At 38.6% G+C, this 16,901-nt stretch overlaps 1 protein-coding gene across 1 annotated transcript in view; it reads left to right on the top strand.

Moving 5' to 3' along the window:
* The window catches only part of SH3D19 (SH3 domain containing 19), a 188,667-nt gene that overhangs the window by 144,175 nt on the left and 27,591 nt on the right, over positions 1–16,901 (top strand). The window contains 2 exon segments of the mRNA XM_040472491.1: positions 7,504–7,611; positions 12,109–12,221. Coding sequence (XP_040328425.1) covers positions 7,504–7,611; positions 12,109–12,221 — 221 coding nt within the window.

Genomic DNA, 16,901 nt, shown 5'->3' on the forward strand with positions numbered 1-16,901 from the left:
TGAAAACTTTTCAAGTCTTTGTTATGTCATTTTCTTACTGAAACCTTTTTGGTGTTACAGAGTTCAGGGTGGGACAGGGATGGGTAAATCCAACAACAGCAAGCTGAGAAGAGGTGGAAATGGTACAAGCCAAAGAAATACCACCTTTTGTAGAAACCACTAGATTCTGTGGGGATGGCAACTTGGTTAATAACTGCTGAAAATTTATTCCATGTCATCAAACAGATAATTACAGTCATCTTCAAAAAGAAGGTCAACCATATACATTCCACATGAATATAGTCTCATGCTTCATACTCAGCCTTTTCTGTTTCTTGATTTCTCCCGCTTCACTGCACAACATTTAATTATGTAGGCAGTCTTTCAGCAAAATGTGTAATTTGTTTGCCCTCCCTGACTTTAACCATTGCTCTCAACTGTGGAGTTGTACTGAACATTTACTCTCTCTTCTTTTCTAACCTGCACGTCCCATAGTAACTCCATCATATACCCGGCCTTCCCTAGAGAAGCCTAGAGATCATCTTTGAGTCTTCCTACCTGTCACCTACTGGCTGTTTGTTTGGACTTGGAGTGAGACGGGCCAGAGTCTACCACTTAATTGCTGTGTGACTTTGGGCAATTTACTTGACCCCACAGTGCCTCGGTTTCGTCATCTATAAAACGAGGTAATAATAACTCCTCATGGAGGTAATGCAAGGATTAAGTGTGATTATGCAGGGAAGCCCTGCCCCAGTGTCTGAAACATGGGAAGTGCCCATTAAGTAGTAGTTATTATTGTTACTTCTTGCCCTTAACATCCGATTAGTTACCAACTCCTGCTGGCTGATTTAGCCTTCTCAGTGGTTCTTGAGTCTTCCTCTCATTTTCATCCCCCCTCTGCTGCCCCACATTAGGACTCTGGCCAGATTACTGCAGTGGCCTCCTAAATTGAGCCCCTGCTTCTGTGTCAAACCTATCATCCTCCATATCATGGCTTCCCAAGGCATTTTTTTCTAGAGTGTTCATTGGACCTCGTTGCTTCTCCGCTTACTGTCCTCCAGAGGCCTTTAGGATCACCTATGAATTCCTCAGCATGCAGAGAGATTTTTGTTTGTGTATTGATATGGGGCTTTGTGACTTTTTGATGGTATATCAATAGCATTGTCTTTGTAAATAAAGGATTATGGTCTCTTTGTGAAACCTTACTCAATCATCCTGGCATTAGCCAGAAACTGGGAGAGAACATGAGAAAAAGGAGAGGAACTCACAAATATGTCTTTCCTTCTTTTCTTTCCCTCAGAAATAAAGAAAATCTAATAAAGTAGTTTTCATAAAATGAGGTTGCCATATTAATCTCAGAAAATAGAGATCAGGAAATACTGGAGCTATGAAAACATTATAAAGATTAGAAAAATTATTAAAGGAAAACTCATAAAACAAGCAATTTAATATTGGATTCATTTCTTGGGTAGAATGCCTTCCAGGTTAATGTAATGGAGCTGAGAAGTATTAGCAATTCCTCTTCACACCTTTACAAATCATACCCAGTTGTCAAAAAAAAGAGGCAGAATGCCTTGCTGTCAGCTCCATTACACAGCCCAGAATAATAGTTTAGCAGCCAGTTTCTGCTATTAACAGAACTCAAGGGAAGGAAATGACAGAAAAGCAAGCCAAGGATGGTGAAACTAATTATGATGACAAGCATATTATTAGAGACAGGTAATGGGCAGAAAACTACATTATCATCAGTGTTTTTCTCAGCCCAGTAATGAAGACCATGCGGATATAGGTGTAAAGGGGCCTACTTGTTTGGCAGCAGGTGTAGAATAATTGGTTTGGTGTGAGGGCCTAGAAGGAGGGCAGAATAAATACTGCAAATAAAGGTGGAGAGAAATGCCATGCACCTTCCTTAGATTTGGGTAGGAGATTTTTTCTTCTTTGAGATGCTTTGTGTTTTTTTTACTGTAGAAACAAAAGCAAACTGGGTAAGAGAATTGTGGCATTGTTGTTCTTAACCCCTTCTGGGTCACAGAACTCGGAATCAGGTTATCCTGTGAATCTTTTATCTCCTTTGAAAATAGCCCCTTAACTCATGTATGTACAGGTTTCAGAGCTTCAAGGGCTTATTCTTACACCCCAGTGGAGGGCTATTGCTACAGAATATTGCAAGTAACCTCCAGTGGACTGCTTAAATAAATAATGGTACATCCACAATACAGTGGAGGATTGTGTGTTAATTAAAAAGGAAGCATACCACCTATTACCTCCTACCAACCTCTAAGATATTATTAGGTGAAAAATGCAAGGTAAGATAGCATTCATGGTATTTTAGCTACTGTTTATTTAAAACACACACATTCACATATGTAGTTTCTTTGGAAAGATGTATAAAAAGTAACAAAGGTAGTCTTTATGAAGGAACAGGATTGGCAGGAGAGGATGGGGAACCTGGTTTTCGAACAGTGAAAGATAAGCAGAATTAGGATGAAAAGCTGGGAGAATTAGCTTTTGTCATCTTTGCCAGAGAGAGAGAGAGAGTGAGAGAGCGAGTGAGCGCTGCTTCCCATGTGATCCTCAGTCTTGTGATGAGTAGAAATTTTAAAATAATAATACATGATTTTTCTAAATTGCTGTATTATTCAAGATTTCAAATTGAAGCTAATTATTTTGAACTGCATATGTCTAAAGACAAATTCAAAAACATAGATGTATGCACAGAAAATCCTATTAAATAAAGTCACTGAGGAACTATATCCAATAAAGTTTTAATTTTTCTAGTTATCTTATAGAAAGTTTAATGGCTATTATTGCCTTTAAAGACCAACTAAAGGAACAAGAATTTTCACTTTCCTCCCCTTATTTTTAAGTGGTTTTTGGTTTGGTTGGTTGTCAGGGTTGTTATTTCAGCTTAATCTTGTAACTTTTTTCTTGTGATTGGCTTTATCTTACTGCATTTTTTTTCTGTTACAAAGTAATGTTATACTGCTATAACAAGTCAACAATGCAAACATCTAGTGAAAGAAAAAAAATGTATCTCCCTCCAATCCATCCATATCCTCAGAGGAACCAGTGTAAACAATACTGTATGTAGCTTTCCATGTCTTTGGACATTTCAAACCAAAGCTTACAAACATGTATACATACATGTACTTTTACCTACTTTTACAAACAGTTTTACCATACTATACCCTTGTCTTTTTTTTTTTTTTTTTTAAGAGCGAGAGTGAGGGGTGGGCAGAGGGAGTCAGAGAATCTTAGCAGGCTCCGTGCTCAGCACAGAGACCAACACGGGGCGCAGTCCCAAGCTGAAATCAAGAGTTGGACACTCAACCAACTAGTGGACTGAGCTACCCAGGCGCCCCTGCCCTTTGTCATTTTTTATTTAACAGTGAGATTTATGGACTTCTTTTTAGGTCAGTAGGTCTAACTTCTTGTTTCCTTATACCTGCCTGATATTTCTTAGTATGAGTGTATCATAGTTGATTGAACATTTCCCCTATTGATGGATGGTGCTTTTAGATTGTTGGATTTCTTTTTCCTTTACAGAAAATACTGCAGTAAACACTGTCATAAACATTGCCATTTCTACTAGTGTTTTTATTTCTGAGGAATAAGTTTCCAAAAGTGAGACTACTGGGTCAAAGATTATGAACTTTAAACATTTTAATAGTATCAGTGATTCAGTTCTCTGCTTGACAATGCCTGGAGTTCCCAAACATGAGATGCCATCCTTATTTTATATATTGCCCACTTAGATTTCTGTTAGAAAAAAATAACCCTGTTCATAAATGGACATAACAAGTAAACTTCATACTAGTGTAGCTAAAGAGAGATTTGCGTAGCATCATCAAGATGAAAATCAGGCCTCTGGTCCCACCTTCTTATTGAAATGATGCTATTTGTCCTCCCCACTAATCTGCACACCTTGTCTACATTACAGCCCTGGACAGCTCGCAGACAAGAGAGGCAGATGCTGAGCTCACTGACTCGGTGAGCACAGCTGGGGCAAGTCATCAAACAGACCCACTCCTGCCAAATAGCCTGCAGCACTGGAACACTGAAATTTCCTTGCTCACTGTATTGAGAAAGAATTTTTTTCCAGAGACATAGAATAATTTTACATGATCTGAGTGCCAATTATTAAAGAGTAGCTAGTGATATTAAAGGTAAAGATGGAGAAAGAGTAGATAACTAGGAAGGACACTTTGAATACTTTGTTATATAAATTGTATCTATACTACTTCAATTTAAGTCCTTAAGGTTAAAAAAAAAAAAAATCACTGGACCCTTGGATGCAGAAGATGAGGTTACATACTGTGCAGGATTTGGGGCAGGTGTCTGAGGCCAGTCCTCCAAACAGCATAATTTGGATGCCCCCTGTGATTGGCAGTGTCTTTTCCCTTTTTGCCTGATGCCCCCCCTTGTTCGTGCTCTCCCTCCTGGAATGTGAAAGAATGTAGGTGGTATACTGGCTCAGAATATAATATGAGTTGGGAAATAGCTGAGGTCATTCCATGCTCAAGATTTTCTTCCCCCTCCACACCCACCCAAAAAGACAACATCAACTAAAAGCCTGTACTAATAATCAACAGATTGTAGGCACCAGAAGGAGCTATTAAAGCAGAAATGCCACTTGAAAGGTAGAATACAAGTAAACATTTAACAGCCTTAATCCTTTTTGTGAATTTTTGGTGCTTTTCCCAGTAGAAAACAAGAGCCCTGAGAGAATGGGATGTGACAACCAAGATAAGGGAGAGAGAGGGCAGTCAAGTCTCTGAACCAAGTCTCCACCGCTGCTGGGGGAAGAAAAGTGGGTCTTTGGAAGTCAGTGGGTTCCAACAAGGGCCTAGGAAGCAGAGTAAAGGCAATGATAGGGAGAGAGGTGAACAGAAGGGAAAGATCAGCACAAAGGAAAGATGCTATGTTTCTGTGTTTGAGTAAAATGCATGCCAGGATTACATAGGGTCTTCAGATTCTCTCGTTTTAGCTAGTATTACTCAGATGAACCATTCAGGGAGTCCACATTCAGGTAATATTTGCAGTAATGGGCTTTAATACAATTGCACCTATCCCCTGTTATCCATTACTGTTTCCTAGAGACCACGTGTATATTATTGAAGTTGGAAGGACTATTAGAATATGTAAAATCCAGTTGTTGGAAAGATGACCCTAGAGAACTCCCCTCCCTCACCCCCTGCACTCCGGTTTCATGCTGCAAACTGCTTCCCTTCTGCCCACACCCAGAGTCTCTAACCATGCTCTACGTTTTCCTTTCTCAGTAGTACTTTTCATGTAATGTGCCACGTGACCGATGTATCTATTATATTTATTGTTGATTGTCTTCATCTCCCTGATGGAATGTAAGTGCCGTGAGGACAGAGTTCTTTGCTGTTCACTGAAGTATTCCCAGCACCTAGTATACTATTTGATTCATAGTAGGCTTCCAAGCAATATTGAGCGGACAAAGTGAAAAAGCAAATTACAAAGAACGACATAAAGTCCTGCTTTTTTGTTTATCAAAATACCTGTATAACAATACATGTAATATAGTAAAAAAAATATACCAAATTTTAATTATTACTGAAGGGATGGGATTATAGAAGGCTTTCCATCAAATATTTCTTAATGTTTCCCATTTTTATAATAAATACTCTTTTGGAGTAAAAAATAATGCTATAACAAAATATAGAATTAAAAAATTTATTTAGACCTAAAAGGAGCTTTCTTTGTTTTGTGAGGACATAGGTTACAGTGGAAGAAAGTTACATTATTACAAGATCCTTTTTTTCACGTTTGATACTGTTGTGATAATCTTGAGTTGGTTTTTTGAACATAGACAAGATTGCTTCATTGTGAGCTAATAGGTTTCCAAAGAGGACTCCTCTAATTTTTGTTTTGTTTTGTTTTTCTCACTAGCCAATAATAATAGTTTTACCTGGCATGCCATCTCAGGGCCATTCCTAGGCGGTAGATAATAAAATGGGATTGTACTTTACCATAGTATCTTCCCACCTACCATTGTTACTGGCACATGGTAGACATCCTATATGTGAGCAAGTGGCTAGTGAGCGAGTGATGCCTTTGGTAGGATGTGTAATGGTAAGGTTGCCTGAGAGCTGCATGGAAGGGAAGGTCAAGTATCTAGGGGCCGAAAGGCCTTCTTATCGTTAGCTCAGCTCTTCATGTATCTTGAAAATAGCTGCTCAGCAAAAGGTGCTTATTGAACCACAGCTCATAATAGGCAGAACATGAATGCTGTTCATCACAGGAGCTATGCTGTACATTGTTTTTATAGGGAGTATCTCCCTATAGTTAAGATTCCATAGAACAGGTGCAGAATTACAGCATATACTCATTCTGCTTCTTGGTGAGTAAAGGCAAAGGAGGCCTCAAGAGATCCTGTGTGCTACAGAGAGTATCCATTATACAGCATTTATTTTATTTTTGCTAATCTACTTATTTTTAGATTTCTCATCTTTAAAAAAATGATATGGGCATTTCCCTAAAGTACTGAAAAGAATATTTACATTAAAGAAAAAAGACGGTTTCTTTCAGTAAAAAAGTTTGGTTAATTATGTCTCTATTTAAAATACTTTCTCTAGGGGCACCTGAGTGGCTCAATCAGTTAAACATCGACTTGGCTCAGGTCATGATTTCACAGTTTGTGAGTTTGAGCCCCGCATCGGGCTCTGTGCTGACAGCTCAGACAGAGCCTGGAGCCTGCTTTGGATTCTGTGTCTCCCTCTCTCTCTCTCCCCCTCCCCTGCTCACACTCTGTCTCTGTCTCTGTCTCAAAAATAAATAAACATTAAAATTTTTTAATAAAAAAATAAAAATAAATAAAATACTTTCTCTAAACATACACTGTCAATTTTAAATGAATCAGTTAAGGTGGAGAAATGCCAAGTCCTGTATCCTTGCCCCCAAATGAAATATTTGAAGGAAGGTGTCTTAATCTTATTTCAAAGATAAAACATTTTTCATTTTCCTGTTAACTGAAGTGTGGTTTTACTGAACGACTGGCACTCTGCTCAGCAAAGTGTGCCAGGCACACTCTGTATCAGGGACGGTGCTCGGTAGGATGAGGGCCCTTCGTGAGTCTTGTGCCTGAGTTCTGGGACAGGCACGGGAGTGAGAGGGGGGAAGAAAAGGCCTTCTTTCCTGGGGGATCTGGGAGGCTTCACGATAGGGGGAAATTGGCTGTTCGTCTCAGTTGCCCCTCATTTTCAGGCAACACTTGCGAAATGACTGTACTCCCTTGAAGGATTGCTTCTTCATAATTCAAGTTTGTCCTGGATATCTCTCATCAGAGAGGAAGAAAAGCCACATGAATTATTTACAGAGCACCAAGTTATTTCCTTTCATGAGCTCCGACTTTGTGTTTGTCTCTGCAAACTGAGATTTTGTTTATCCATGAATAGTTTTCCCTGGGGCATGAAAATATGACTCTTTAATTATGAATGAGGTTTTTTGTTTGAGTCCATGTTAACTAAAACATGCAAAATAAACTGTGTTTTTCATTAGATCCCTTTCAGCTCCCCACAAAAACAGAACCAACAAAAGAACGAGCAGTTCAACCAGCACCCACCAGGAAGCCCACTGTGATTCGAATTCCAGCCAAACCGGGAAAATGTAAGCACTAATCTGCCTTCTTTATCTGCTTCTCCAAGAGCCTGGGGAAAATATATACTAATTTATCAATGTATACTTTTGAAATTATGTGTATTCGGCCATTTATTATTATTTATAGTCCAAGAACATTTAAAAACAAGTTATTTTTTTTCACAGTTCTTTAGACAGTTGGTATAGTAAATACGGATTTCATTTCTCTATACCATCATCTCTAGGCAGAGACAATAGAGAGAGACTGAAACTCAGAACAATTGGAGTATCTTGTTAGTGCCTCTGGTAAAGATGGCAGGAAAGTCCGCTTGACCTTTGAACAACACAGGTGTGAACTTGTGCGGGTCCACTTGTACACAGATCTCTTACAGTACTGTCAATATTTCCTCTTTATGGTTTCCTTAACACTTTCTTTTTTCTAGCTTACTTCATTGTAAGACTACAGTATATAACAGATAAAACATAAAATCTCTGTTGTTGGGCTACTTAGTTTATCACTAGGCTATATTAGTCGTTAAGTTTTTGGGGAGTCAACAGTTAATGTGGATTTTTGACTGCACCGGGGCGTCAGCACCTCTTAACTCCCAAGTCGTTCTCCTATGAACTCTAATTGAAACTGACAGCAAATAAAGTTGTATGTGTCTCTCTGGATACAGTATCTTATTCCAGTCAGCATAATCTAAGTGTAAGTATGCATGAGTTGTGTGAAGAGCAGTTAACCAAAAATTATAAAAACATAATAATGTATTAAACATTTTTAAAATTAGCATAACACAACATTTTTATACTGTTTTCTTCCTTGATTTTTTTTACCGGCACAATAAATGAAATTTTGTATGAGCCTATATATGTACCATGAAGAAATCTAATATTTATTGTAAAAGAGAAGCCAAGAGGGCCAGGCCCATTTATTTGAGACCCTGGAGATTATTTCAAAGTGTGTGTAAAAGTATATGTATGTGTACACGCACGTGCATGGACAGTGCGTTCCAAAGCAGTTCTTGGCAATGCTTGGAGTGATCACACAGCTTTCTCCATGAGCTTCTGCTGTCGTTTCATTTCATTCGGTGCATTTTCATAGACCAGATACATCCTTGCTTTTTATCTAACAGGAGATCCTGTCACTCCATTCCTCCTCATAGCAGATCAAATGTCCCCAGTCCTTCACCTGTAGCATCCGTGGGTTATTTTGCAAGCATACCCTGGAATGCCATGAAACCCCTTTAGTTTATGGGTGTGGCTTCTCTATAAAATACTACCCAGATGGATCATACTGGTTTTGGTCTTTTGATGGTTATTAATTGATGGCTCTAAGCCAAATAGTGAAAAGATTGAACTGAGTTACTGTGAAGAATGAGGGGAAGGAAAAAGTTAAGGGTACCAAACTCTGGTGGGTCCTCGCTTCTTAGGAGGTTATGTGGTAGATTAAAAAACTGGTGGTTCATTTCTTTTGACAGCATTATATAGTCCACAAATCAGTGGGCTATAGAACTATCACAGACATTGGGTTGTTTGCCTGTTTGCCGTTACCTTGTCAAAATGTATCCTAGATTTTAACAAGTGTAGTGAAATATAATGATAATAAATGTTGCCTGAAGCTCATGTGGGTTTTAAGTAATACAGTTTTTATATTTGAATTTATTCTTCTGCTGTATCAGGGTCCCCAAGACCCCCAGGTTTGATGATCGCTAGAGGACTCACAGGACTTAGCACAGTTATGTTCACAGCTGTGATTTATTACAGCAAAAGCATACAAAGCAAAATCAGCAGAGGGAAACGGTACCTGGGGCAAAGCCTAGAGGAAACCTGGCACAAGCTTCTGTGTGTTCTCTCCCAGGGGAATCACAAGGGCTATACTTAACTCCCCCAGGAACCAGTTGTGACAACACAGGTGAAATGTTGTCAACCAAGGAAGCTCATTAGAGACTCAATGCCCAAGGTTTTTATTGGGGGCTGGTCACATAGGCACCTCTAGCAATTTTGGCATGTCCCAAAATTCCAGATTCCCAGAAGGAAAGCAGGTATTCAGCATAAACCATATTCTTTTGTTTTATCAGTTCTGGGGATGGTGGGAACCTTCCCAAAGCCCAAGTTCCCAGATTCCAGCAAGAACCAACCTTGGAAGCATATCTTTCTGAGAATAAGCAGTCTCAGGCCTGCTATGTTCATTCTTTTCTGCATACTTATAAATTGGCTTAATAGTCCTGAAATCCTGGGGCACCTGGGTGGCTCAGTTGGTCAAGTGTCTGACTTTGGCTCAGGTCATGATATCACAGTTCGTGAGTTCGAGCCCCGCATCGGGCTCTGTGCTGACAGCTCAGAGCCTGGAGCCTGCTTCCGATTCTGTGTCTTCCTTTCTGCTCCTCCCCCACTCATGCTCTGTCTCTCTCTCCTTCAAAAATAAATAAAAACATTAAAAAAATTTTTTTAAATAAAAAATAGTCTTGAAATCCTGAAAAGGATATATATTTCTTAAAGTTTATTCATTTTGAGAGAGAGAGAGAGAGAGAGAGAGAGAGAGAGAGCAGGGGAGAAGCAGAGAGAGAAGGAGAGACAGAATCCCAAGCAGGCTCCACATTGTCAGCACAGAGCCTGATGCAGGGCTCAAACCCACAAGCCATGAGATCATGACCTGAGCTGAAACCAAGAGTCAGACGCTTAACTGTCTGAGCCACCCATGCACCCCCTGAAAAGGATATATTGAGGAAGCACCTTTATTATTCTGACAAAGCTCCAGGAGCTATTAGAAAGTTGGATTCCAAGTGCTGTCTGTGAGAGAACTGAAGTGCCTGTTTCTACAGCACTGTTTCTATTTACATCAAAAACCAGCTCCCCAGAATTGTACTTACCACAGTTATTAAGCAATTCATATGTGCCTTGGTGTTGGAAGAACTTGGAATGGTCAGGCGAAGAAAGGAATAGCTTTGTGAAGCAAAACCCCTTGGCCTTCTTTGAACATGTCATCTCTTTCGTCTTGAGATTTGTTTCTTCTGACTAGGATGTCCTTTCCCCAGGTATGTGCATGGCTCCCTCCTTCAACATTCCTTCAGGTCTTTGTTCAAATGCCACTTTTGTCATTGAGACCTCCCCCAACCACATTATTTGAAATTGGAAATCTCCACCTCCCCCCCTCACATCCATACCTGATAACCCCTATGTCCTTTCCTGCCAGTAAGACATCTCCTCTCTACTTTCATATTCTTACTGCTTTGTACCCTTAATTGTTTGTCACAGCGACACAGCATCCTAAATGGTTTCAGCATCTCCTTGTAAGAATAAGAAAATTTTTCCACAAAGTCCTCAAGATGGCAACTCAGTTGAAATCTTCCTATGTGTCTTCATTTCCAGAGCAGCCCTGCCCCTCCCTAAGAATGCTTGCCTGTGTCTAAATCATTGTTTTCATAGTAGCTGGCCTGGGTATTTTCCTTCTTTTGAAAGTGTTTCCTGTCTGTAGATAAAATAGGAACCTGACAAACCATCCTCTAGTTATAGGTATTTCATGTGAAGTGAGAGCCGAGAGTGTTCATTTGAAAGAATGAAAAGAATTCCCATCTCCTTTCCGTGCCTAAATCACCATTAGCTTTAGCCTCCTTTAGTATGTTACAGTCATCCTTTCTCCAAGTGTTTTTGCACACAGATTTTAATTAGTTGCCACTAATTAAATCTGATCTTTTCCTTCTTTTTAAAATAAGCTGGGGGTATACTATCACTGAGTTAAGGATGTAGTTTGGATGTGAAGATATTGTTTGTTAAATTGAAGGCAATTAAACCCATTAATCTGGAGCTAATGAATTAGAAAACACATTCAATTATTTGGATGGGGGAGGGTTGGATACACAACCTATTAAAGAAACAGCATGCCATATTATAGTGAGTACAGGCTTTTGGGTTCAAAACCCAAAATTACTAGCATTAAGACTTCAGATAGCTTATATATTTTCTTGTCAACTTTGGTTTCTTCATCTGCAAAATTAGGATATTATCTAGCATAGTGCTAGATAGTGCATAGGACTCTCTGCAAAGGTGGAAACGTTCTAAAACTATGCTGTTTATTATGGCAACTGAACATTTCAAGTGCTAGCTATTTCAGTGTAGCTAGTGCAACTGAGGAACTGAATTTGTAATTTTATTTAATATTTAAATTTAAATCACCACATGCAACGACTGGCTAGTGAACTACACAGATCTAGCACATAGATAGTCATTGGTTGGAGAAATGTATACAAATAAGGTGCCTTAATGCCTGGCACATTGAAGGTTTTCAAAATTGCTGGCTGTTGTTTAATTATTTAGTATTATTTTTACTCTATACAACGTTCAGTAAAACTAACTGATGCCTGCTAATCCCATCCTTTTTCTGAAGCTCTTTGTCACTTATTTAGCTGTCCATTCTTTGTATGGATCTGCTAGGACAGCCATTTTCCTAAGGAACCAAGCTGCAATCATTTCATACTTTGGAATCCTCAAAGGGCCTAAATTATTGATGAATTACTGCTGTTTTTCCAGGTTTACAAGAGGATCCACAAAGCCCACCTCCTCTCCCTACTGAAAAACCTATTGGAAACACTTACAGTGTAGTATCTGGAAAACTGAGTAATGTTGACAGAACTAGAAACTTGGTAAGTGGTTACTATAAATTGTCTTAGATTGAAGACCAAGCTATGCACTAATTTTAAATACTCAGCTGATGTCTGAATTATTTTACTCTTGGTCTGGTAAAGACCTTTATTGCAAACCATTTCTAAGCCCCATGTACTTATTTAAGGTGATGTTCAATATTTAAAAAATTCCTAGGGGCGCCTGGGTGGCGCAGTCGGTTAAGCGTCCGACTTCAACCAGGTCACGATCTCGCGGTCTGTGAGTTCGAGCCCCGCGTCGGGCTCTGGGCTGATGGCTCAGAGCCTGGAGCCTGTTTCCGATTCTGTGTCTCCCTCTCTCTCTCTGCCCCTCCCCCGTTCATGCTCTGTCTCTCTCTGTCCCAAAAATAAATAAACGTTGAAAAAAAAAAAATTTAAAAAATTCCTATAGGACAAAGGAATTAAGCCAGTTTGTGGTACTTTGTCATAAAATATTTTTTCCTATAGTGATAGAATGACATTGCCTTTTACATGGTGCTAATAATTAGGCAGAAGTTCTTGAAAATCTCTAAAAACCTTTAATATTTGTGGAAATAGACTTAGTCCAATTGTCAGTTTTTATTTAAAATATCCAATTAGTGACATGATTTTAAGATAATAACCATAAGAATTTGTTAATCTGAAATTTAGGGAAAAAAATTTTTTTAATTAAAAAATAGTACTTTATCATGCACTTGTTAACAATGGTAGTCAAAGAGTTTTATATATATATATACACATGTATATATATATATACATATATATATATATACACACACGTATATATACACACTGTATTTCAGTTGTATATATATATATATATATACACACACACGTGTATATACACACTGTATTTCAGGTGTATAACACAGTGATCTAATATTTATATACATACAAAATGGGTACTACAGTAAGTCATTACCATCTGTTGCCATACAAAGTTGTTACAGTATTACTGACCATATTCTCTATGCTGTACATTACATCCCCATAGCTTATTTATTTTATAACTGGAGGATTATACCTCTTAATCCTCTTCGCATATTTCACACCCCTCCCACCTCCCCTCTGTTCTCTGTATCTATGTATACATATATATATATATTTTTTTCAACCTCAATACCATTTCCCCATGCTGTTTGAAACTCCCATATGATAGGTTATCTTTTAAGGTTTGTTCAAAAGAAACCAGTTCCTTAACAAGTGTTGGCAAGGATGTAGGGAAAAGGGAACCCTCTGCACTGTTGGTGGGAATGTAAATTTGTACAACCACTGTGGAAAACAGTGTGGAGGTTCCTCAAAAAAATTAAAAATAGGGGTGCCTGGGTGGCTAACTCGGTTGAGCATGCAACTCTTGATTTTGGCTCAGGTTGAGATCCCATGGTCGTGGGATTGAGCCCTGTGTCAGGCTTTGCACTGAGCATGGAGCCTGCTTGAGGTTCATTCTCTCCCTCTCTCTCTCCCCCCCCTCCCCTCTTCCCACTCATGCCCCCCCCAAATAAAATAAAAATTAGAAACAATTATCGTATCCAACAATTTCACTTGTAGGTACTTATCTAAAAAAAGTATAAAACACTAATTCAAAAAGACATATGCACCCCTGTGTTCATCACAGAATTGTTGGCAATAGCCAAGATATGGAAGCTACCTAAGTGTCCATCAGTAGATTAACTTAATGGGTAAAGAAGATGTGCTGTATATGTGCAATGAAATATTACTCACCCATTAAAAGATGAAATCTTGCCATTTGTGACAACATGGATGGACGTAGAAGGTATTAAGCTAAGTGAAATAAGTCAGGCAGAGAAAGATACTGTATACTTTACTTATATGTGGGATTTAAAAAGCAAAACAAAACAAAACAAAACGGAAACAGTCTCATAGATACAGAGAACAGAGGGGAGGTGGGAGGGGTGTGAAATATGCGAAGAGGATTAAAAGGTATAATCCTCCAGTTATAAAATAAATAAGCTATGGGGATGTAATGTACAGCATAGAGAATATGGTCAGTAATACTGTAACAACTTTGGCGACAGATGGTAATGACTTACTATAGTGCCCATTTTGTATGTATATAAATATTAGATCACTGTGTTATACACCTGAAACTAATACAGTATTATATATCAATTATTCTTTAATTAAAAATTTAAAAAGGAAAATTTAAAAAATTTTGAACAAATTCTTAACATCTCTGTACCAAATTTTCAGTTCAAATTTCATAATAGTTTTACACTGTGCATTAACTATGCTTATTACACATGCAAACCCATCTAATCATCTAGTGAAAAGAGATTTCTTTGAAGGAAACATTAAATGGAATTAGCCAATATCAAGTTAATGAGATTTTCCTGTAGGCTGAACTAAAATTTAGTGATGGTTTACATTTTCAAAGTACTTGATAATAAATTTTTATTAAAACTGGGCCAAGAAAGCCCATTAGGGGATGATAGGGCCCGTGCAATACTGTTGTTGAATAGAAGAAAATCCCAAATTTCCATGGAGGAAAATTTACTTGAGCAGGTTACTGACTTCTACTCTAAAGGGTTGTAAAAGAGAGTGAGAGGGTGATGTGTAGGCATATATATATCATTCATGAAGTCATGTAATGGGCTTCTGTAAACCATAAAGCTCTATTAAAGTATTAGGTATTATTACATTTGGTGTTAAGCAGACCACAAAGCAACTCCCACATTTTAGGAAAACAAGAAAAGGAAGTTAGATTTAACCATCTGGAGAGGTACTATAATCATAATTGTACCTCACATGAACAGGAAAATCCTGTCCTACACTGTTTACCAAGGAGCGCCAAAGCATTCTGTGCTGTCCTATAATAAATACATATCATGATAGATGCACTGGGTCTAAAGGAAGAAGAGAAAAGAAACAGACCACAAGTGAAATGAGTTGGCTAAAGTCACACATCATAGATTTCAGTGCCAGAAAGTCAAATCTATGCCTGAGAAATTCTTTTGTTTGAGGATTACGATTACTGAGTGACTATTAGACCAGAGATTTAACGCCTTCGGGTATCGGGGAGGATTTGTAGAAAGACTATTTCACGGGGCGCCTGGGTGGCTCAGTCGGTTAAGCGGCTGACTTTGGTTCAGGTCATGATCTCACAGTCCGTGAGTTTGAGCTCTGCGTCGGGCTCTGTGCTGACAGCTCAGAGCCTGGAGCCTGTTTCAGATTCTGTCTCCCTCTCTCTGACCCTCCCCTGTTCATGCTCTGTCTCTCTCTGTGTCAAAAATAAATAAACGTTAAAAAAAAAAAAAGACTATTTCACCAGTGTAATCACCCACGAGGATGGGCTTGATCTTTGCCAACTGTGTCCTTTGATGAGGCACGAGACAAAAACTCTTTACTGTTTCTCCATCTTAGGGCAGGATGGCTATGTTACGAAATCTCCCTTTCTTCACCAGAAGGACAGGGACTCTAGGGTGAAGAACATTAGGAGCTCCTGGAGCAGGAGCAGATGTTTTTGTGTGAGAACTCAGGGCTTCCAAAGCTTTTCCCAAAGAGGCTGCCAGCCAGTGCAGGAGAGTCCTGAGACGCCACCTGCTATGTATCAAGAATCCAAGCTGTAGCATAGAAGCTGGCCAGTGAATTCAGGGCCTAAGAAGTGGTACCAGGTCTTGGAGAAAGAAGAGAAGGAACTTTTGCAGAGGCTGCTAAGAAATTCCAACAGACAAGAATGTGGTCTTGGAAGAAATACGTGTTTTTTTAAAATTCAGCAAAAACAAACAAACTAGGGAATTATTTTGAAGTTAGAATATAAGAAACCATTCCAAAGCAGATGAACAAAAAGATGGCATCTGCAGGGGCAGTACAAGCAGAAAGACCAGCTTCACCAGGAACTATCCAAACACATTGTAAGCCAAAGTTCAGAAAAGTCAGAGCTAAAGAGAAACTATAAAAAACAGATGCAGAGAGGCTCCGGTTAGTTGTGGAATATTGAAGAGGAGGAAATACGTAATCATTAATCTTCCAAAGCTGTTGGCAGAACTCGTGCACAAAGCTGGACTTTAGCAAACACTAGGACAGTGGCTTCTACAGGAGCCAGTCGTCTCTTCTCAGTATTTATGTTCTACAGGGTGCCTAACATTCCTGGGCGATGTAAGCATAGTGCCTTTTTTTTCCTGATTCAAAATGTTCTCATTGTGGAAAATTTGAGAAACTAAAAAGATACTTAAGATCCTCCATAAAAATAACACCCCTGAGAGAAAAGTGCAGTTAATATTTTGTACAAGATTAGGATTATATGGTATGTAGTTATTAAAGTACATCATCTATAACTTTTTGTGTCACATGTATACATCTATATTTTTTATATGCCTTCATTTATTAAGTTATCTAACAACTATAGTTTTGAGAAAACCAGTAAGAGTTCCTGACTCTCTGCTAGAGTGTTTTTCTGTTTGTTAATATTAAAGGTAGCCAAATAAATAAGTGAGTTTTTCAGAATCATAGCAGGATTTGTCAGGAGTGGGAGGAATATAGGCAGTGGTGGATTTATAAGGCATGGATTTTGTATGGACCATTGCAGGGTTTATGGGCTAGTGACTTGCCTCACTACATTAATTGAACTCATTAGTGAAACCAAGTTTTAAGGGCAAGCTTAATTTTTAAAAATGGGATTTTGAAATATACTTAAATGATCGCAGTTACTGGCAATTAATCATT

This window comes from Herpailurus yagouaroundi, unplaced genomic scaffold, assembly GCF_014898765.1.
Source record: "Herpailurus yagouaroundi ecotype Mexico unplaced genomic scaffold, PumYag 28, whole genome shotgun sequence".
NCBI lineage: Eukaryota > Metazoa > Chordata > Mammalia > Carnivora > Felidae > Herpailurus > Herpailurus yagouaroundi.